The 7,063-nt window shown below is 35.9% G+C and overlaps 1 protein-coding gene across 1 annotated transcript; it reads left to right on the forward strand.

The window, feature by feature from the left end:
* The first annotated feature begins 1,009 nt into the window (after positions 1-1,009).
* LOC129300598 (DEAD-box ATP-dependent RNA helicase 20-like) lies at positions 1,010-7,063 on the forward strand. The gene is made up of 10 exons (XM_054939169.1): positions 1,010-1,196; positions 1,733-1,998; positions 2,733-2,912; positions 3,032-3,193; positions 3,315-3,469; positions 4,068-4,160; positions 4,311-4,396; positions 4,617-4,843; positions 5,617-5,850; positions 6,734-7,063. The coding sequence occupies exons 1-10, from the start codon at positions 1,141-1,143 to the stop codon at positions 6,784-6,786; spliced, it is 1,512 nt and encodes a 503-aa protein (XP_054795144.1). The 5' UTR covers positions 1,010-1,140; the 3' UTR covers positions 6,787-7,063.

Consider the following 7,063-nt stretch of genomic DNA (forward strand, 5'->3'; position numbering starts at 1 on the left):
CCTATACTCGAGGTAATCGAGATTTTCCTAGCACTCATGAATTTTTTAGGTACACTGAATTATTTTATTCTATCATATTTTATTATACATATGAATTGAGATGATCAGATTCAACATACAAAGCATTTTTAAACAAATGATACCTTACTAAAGTAGTTAATTATTTTTATATTGGTACATCATGTTTGTTCTTGTTTAATAAGTGTCTTCATTAAAGATAAATGCTTAATTTTTTATTTATTAATGATATTTTTTAAAAAAATTATTAATTATATATTAAAAGACAAAATGTTTTATATTTTTGAAAAAATGGATTGTTTTTTGGCCTGAAAATAAGAAGAGAATATTTATATGTGATATTTATTAATAACATACAAAGGCTAGTCAAGAAAAATATATAACATATAAAAATCCTAATAATAACCACCTATATTAAATTAGTGTTAGCAATTAACATTAGCATTAACAGTTAGTAGTTAGCATTAGTAATTAGTAAATTCTAAGACTAAGAATTAGCAGGTCATATTTAGTATCATTGAATTAGCACAGTGAAAATGAAATAAAAAATGAAATCCTAATTTAAACATGTGTAGTATATATGAGTTGCAATTTTTAAGAATCTTAATTTCATCAAAAATACTAGAATTTAATTTCATTATATTGACTTTGAAATTGCTTCAATTTTTTTGAATTCATTTTGTAAATCTCATTACCCTCATCTTTCTGATCCATTTATGATAAGGTAAGTCTTTTTAATTTAAAAAAAAAGAACAATTTAATTTTTTTTAATTTTAAATATACATACTAATTAAAATTATATTAAAATTTTATTTTCATACACATTTTTAATTTTAATTTTAATTTTAATTTTATTAAAAATTTCCCATCATATCAAACGGCGCACAAGGACGCAACAAATGTTTTTGCAAGGCTCTTAATTGTATACGTGTCTTCCAATCACTGGAATGTGCAATCATCTTCTCGTGTAGACAAGGTAGGTTTAGCTTTGCCCTTGCTGGGGGGAGAGAGAGAGAGAGAGTAGTCGAGTTTTTGCTTTGCTCGCCCTTCCTTCCAAGTGCTCCGGCACCTGCAACGTCTGCAAATAGAGCCTTCGCGAATCGCTGTCGTCGTCAACGAATCATGAGTCGCTACGACAGTCGCTCTGGGGACCCTACTTCCTACCGTGACAGGAGAAGGTAACAGTGGCTTACCCTCACTAAATTCTCTGGCTTGTATTTTCCATGACCCATTTCCTCCCGCTCTTGTCCGATAATTTAATTAATCTCGGAAGCAGGCATGCTCATTTCGTGTTTCAATGAAAATATTTAATTTCTGTTTACTATTTTTCCCTTTCTGACTAATTTTGTTTCGTTGTACATGCCCCCGTAGCAATATTTTGCCTGTGAAAGAATATCTAATTAATGATTTCCAAAAGGAAAATTAATTCCGTTTTATTTTCAGAGTGGTCCTCTTTCGAGTTGAGCTGCTTTTTTAGGGTTTATGCACTGGGAAACATTAGTAACTCCCTCTTCTTGAGTTCATGTTGCGTTTTCTGGTATGTGAAATGAAGGATTTAGTGCGAGTAAAACTTATCCCATCAATTGCAATGTTAGTGACGTGGATGTTTAGAAGTGTTATATATGAGCGAGGTTCAAGGTAGTCAAAGGAAGGCTAATCTTAATTCTTACGTTTAAACCAAGAGTTTTGCTAAGGAGCTTCATTTTTTTGTCAGTGATTCGGGGCTAGGTGCTCCCACAGGTTATGGTGGTTCTGTCCACTCTTCCTCAAGCAAAAGGGATTACAATGATGGTGAATCTCCAAGGAAATTGAATGTGGATGGCCTGCCTCATTTTGAGAAGAATTTCTATATCGAATCACCAGAGGTGAGGGCTATGACTGAGGCTGAGGTTAATGAGTATCGGCAGAAGAGGGAGATTACTGTTGAAGGCCGAGATGTCCCAAAACCAGTCAAAAACTTTCACCTTGCTGGTTTCCCAGGTACCTAGCTTTGTCTTTTTTCCCCCATTAACGTTTCCACCTTATCCAGCTTTGGGTGGAGGACTTATCCTCTCTATTTCTTGAGGTTTTGCCAATTCTTCTTCAGCTAGATGAACAGATGACTTTGGATGAGTAGCGCCACTTTTCCTTTGTATCACAATATTCTGTGTTCTGTCATAGATGCTTTATTTTGGCGTTTTTTATCTCCTGAAAATTATTATATACTCCTTTCTGGTTTCTTATAAGGCACTTTTAACCTCCTCACAGGAACCAAGGAGAGGTGGTTAAGTCATTAATTTTGTTAGGAAGAAGAATAAACTTCCAATTTGATCCATAGCTAAATGAAAAAAGTTTAAAGTTGTATTACATTTTCTCTCATAGTTAATGAGTTTAGGTAGGGATAATATGGAAAAAAAATGTAATTAATGCCCACCAAGTGTCTTATAAGGACCATCAATCTCCTAGAAGGTGCCTTACAATAAGGATTGGAGGGGGTACCTAGGTTTGCTTCTCTCTTAATTTATTTCCCTTGAGGAGTTTGGGTCATTACATGTTGATGTTACATTATTGACAATATCTGATGGATTGATTTTTCAGTGTGATATTTATGTTGGATAACTGACAGATTGAGATTGTTGGAGAGTTAGTTAACTTGTATTTTTCTCTGAAAAGAAGTTCTATTTCATTGTGTGATGATAACTGTGTGCTTATTTTGCCAACTTGATTTAATCCAGAGTATGTTCTGCAAGAAATTACGAAGGCTGGTTTTGTTGAACCCACACCCATTCAATCTCAAGGTTGGCCAATGGCTTTGAAGGGGCGTGATCTCATAGGAATAGCAGAGACCGGTTCGGGGAAAACACTTGCTTATTTATTGCCTGCAATTGTACATATTAATGCCCAGCCTATTCTTGGTAGGCGTATGAAATACTTTAAATTATCAGATTTCTTTCTAGGTTGTAAACATTCCGTAACATGTTTCTGCCACCATCCTCTGTGTGATCATCCAAAATTTCAATAACTCCTCTTTCAGAACCTGGAGATGGACCAATTGTGCTAGTTTTGGCTCCAACTCGTGAACTTGCTGTCCAAATACAACAAGAGGCTACTAAGTTTGGCTCATCATCTAGGATTAAAAGTACGTGCATATATGGTGGGGTACCTAAGGGACCTCAGGTGCGGGACCTCCAGAAAGGTAGGTGGTGATGTAAGTATTGTGGACCTATGACATGGGTTTATTGATTTCCCTGGCTAGAATGAAGCCATGTGCTTTATTTTGTCATATTGTGCATTTATTTATCTATTTTTTGGATCAGGTGTTGAAATTGTAATTGCTACTCCGGGAAGGTTGATTGACATGCTTGAGTCAAATCATACTAACTTACGGAGAGTTACATACCTTGTGTTAGATGAGGCTGATAGGATGTTGGACATGGGCTTTGAGCCTCAGCTACGGAAGATTGTTGCTCAGGTTGAGTTTGTGCTAGTATTAATATTTTGGAAAACTAAAATTTGAAAGAATGCAAGGCATGTGTATTTCGTGTAAGAAGTAAATCGCTGCTGTAGAATTGCTTGTTGTAATCAAGTTGCTCTTCTTTATACTTTATCCACACACCATACAATTCTTGGTTGTTTCCAAGTTACTGTTCTGTGATAAGTTTCATATTAGAGATGCTATAGACTTTATGAGAGATGGAGAGGGGGAGAGAGAAGAGGGAAAATGGATCATGGTGTTTGCTCTTACTCCAACTTCAAAACATGGACTTTGTTTGTCTTCATTGACAATTTTTTGGAATTTGTGATCATTAAGTTAAAAAAGAAAAGCAGAAAGTACCTTGCTTGTAGTAAGTACTTTTTAGTCATTAAAGAAGAAATTTATAAGAAATAATTAAAGAAGCTACAAGTGAAAAGCATTCAAAATAAGATATCCGTCATCAGATTTGAGGTTATTGGTTCCCATAACAGTTCATGTTAATCAGTGAGTCAAATTTTTTGCTGCTTCTGTTTGGAACCTGTTTGTCTCCTGACTCCTGAGCATCTGATTGTGTTCTAGTTTTTGATTTATGCAGATTCGTCCAGACCGTCAAACATTATGCTGGAGTGCTACCTGGCCAAGGGAGGTTGAGCAGCTGGCCAGGCAGTCCCTTTATAACCCATACAAAGTAAGATGTTCTCACATTTGTTGAACTGCTTATGTTTTGATTTTACTCTATTAAGCAAGACATGTGATTTTGTTGTTAAATGAAATTGCATTTTCTGAAAGCAGCAAATTTATTGAAAATTAAATTAATGACTCTATAACCATTATGCAGGTGATTATAGGCTCTCCAGATTTAAAAGCTAACCATGCAATACGTCAACATGTTGACATTGTTTCTGAAAAACAGAAATATGATAAGTAGGTTATGTTCTATCTTATTGTTATTTCTCTTATCTCCTCATTATATCATGGAACCGCGATCTCTTAATTAATAATATTTTTAAAAGCTTGATAAATGATAGAGTACAATGGCGTCTTACAATTCATGTAGCCGACCCCACCTAGTGGGATAAAGGCTTGTTGTTGTTGTTGTATATCAAGGAACCATGTGATAAAGTTAACTTTCTTTATTTCCCAGATTGGTGAAGTTGCTGGAGGACATCATGGATGGCAGCCGAATACTGATATTCATGGATACTAAGAAAGGATGTGATCAGATCACTCGGCAGCTCCGCATGGATGGTTGGCCAGCACTTTCAATACATGGAGATAAAAGTCAAGCAGAAAGAGATTGGGTGCTGTCAGAGTTCAGATCGGGAAAGAGTCCTATTATGACTGCAACAGATGTTGCAGCTCGTGGTTTAGGTACAAAGACACGTGCTACTCAAACATTTTACAAACTTTCTTAATCTTGGACTGGTGCTTTGATTCCAGCTGTGGAACGTGTCAGTAGTTTTGCTGAAGGCATAAAATCAATATCTAATAAATTAATGTTGAGCTGCCTTTTTTTTAATCTTTTATTTTAAATAACTGCTTTTTTAGTTTTTTCTTGTTCTCCCCTAAGCCATTTTAAAGGATTAGTCATGAGTCCTTGTGTTGACATATTATGACCCTTGCAGTGGTTACTTTTCAGATGATACATATTTCCTCTTGTGCAAGCGACTTATTAGTACCTGTACAAATAGTTGCATGTCAACTTACTATTATAGTTTTTTTGGTTTATGCCGCTTACACTTACAGTTCATCTTGGCATTTTTCTTCATAATTGGCATATCTCTGCATATATAAATTGTCTGATTTCACAAATTTTAATTGGTTTCTAATGTTGATGATCAATCTGATGCCAGTTATTAGCTGGTTTTAGTTTACTACTGAGGCTTTAAAAAGTTAATGGCAACTTTTCTGGCCATTCACTTCAAGAATTATGGTTAAAACAATGCGATCCTGTCTTCTGTGCGGAACAATTTGACCTGCTATTAGGCGATACAATATTTAATGTTCTCTGCATTGATAGTTGTCTGTGTCTCTGCTCTTTTGTGCCTATTTATGCAGCTGCCACTTGAAAATGTCACTTTAATCTTACACCAATACCTGTGCATTTTGATCCTTATTATTGGTTGCTGGTGGTCATTTGACAGATGTGAAGGATGTGATGTATGTAATAAATTATGACTTCCCGGGATCTCTTGAGGACTATGTTCATCGCATTGGTCGGACTGGGAGAGCTGGCGCAAAGGGAACTGCATATACATTCTTTACTGCTGCGAATGCTAGATTTGCGAAGGAGCTTATTGCCATACTTGAGGAAGCTGGACAGAAAGTGAGTCCTGAATTGGCAGCTATGGCCCGTGGAGCACCTCCTCCACCTTCAGGTTAGTTTACTGCATCGTTTATATATTACGATTGAGCTTGCATTTTTTGCTTGTAACTATGCATGTACTGATAGCTGACTCACCTTGTGGGATTAGGTGTGTTCTTGTTGTTGTTGTATGCATGTACTGATTCCTCCTCTCAATTCTTTGGCCAATGGCCGCATCTAAGTTATAGCCGGACGATATGGGACTTCCTGCATACAGTTCCACATGCATTTCCCACCTCTAGCATGTAACTTGGCTAATTTTGACGGAACAGTTTTGTCCCCAACTATTTAATATTCAATATTAACAGGTCAAATTTAAGTATTGTTAGGCCCAAATAGGAGCAGTTCTTCAATTTGATTTTTTTCCTCCATTGGTAATGAGATGGATAATGAGCTTAATACAGATATATTCACCCGTCTCTGATGGTAGTCTAGTTCAAGGTCTAAATACAAATCCGCATCTCACCTGGTGTACCAGGATCTAGATCTATAATTCTCATATCATAGTAAGGTTCAACTCCATTAAACAACTTACGGCATTGGAATAATATATTTAATATGAACTACAAATTTTCATTGCAAAACTATCATGGGAATATCATGAATCACTTGATCTAGTAAACACCTCTTTCTGTTTCATGTAAGACTATGGGAAAGTAATAGTCGTGTGCATGAATAAATTGACATGTTGCCTAATTCTCTTGGTCTGAATCATTTGGCTGAAACTAAATCCCACCACCACCTATTGATGGTAGCTTCCCGAACGAATTCTTCTCAATTTCTGATAACTAAATCCATTTAAGAACATGATTGCTGTTTTGCGATTATCTGTTAGTAAATTTCTATTCACCTGAGTCTCTAATATCCTCCATTACATCTCTACCACTATCAATCAGGTTATGGAGGTTTCCGTGGGAGAGGTTATGGCAGTGGTCGCCCGCTCAGATGATGGATGGAGGCGGGGAGCAAGTTGACTGATGGAGTAACACACTTAAATTAATGCTTTGGTATTATAACTGACTTTACTTTCTGTGGGCTATCACAGTCTTGCACATGTGTATTTTATTCTTCTATTTGCAAAATAGAATCAACTTGTAAGAAATAGTGGTAGAATTTCTTGTTTCGAAGTTTATTTGGTTCAAGAGTCTATAGAACTTGGGGAGGAAATTTCTCTGTACCACCAAACATTTGTTTATAGCTCATACCATTGTTGTTGAGAATCTTAA

Source organism: Prosopis cineraria, unplaced genomic scaffold (genome assembly GCF_029017545.1).
Source record: "Prosopis cineraria cultivar Desert tree isolate PC_DT_omini unplaced genomic scaffold, ASM2901754v1 PC1670, whole genome shotgun sequence".
In the NCBI taxonomy this organism is placed as follows: domain Eukaryota; kingdom Viridiplantae; phylum Streptophyta; class Magnoliopsida; order Fabales; family Fabaceae; genus Prosopis; species Prosopis cineraria.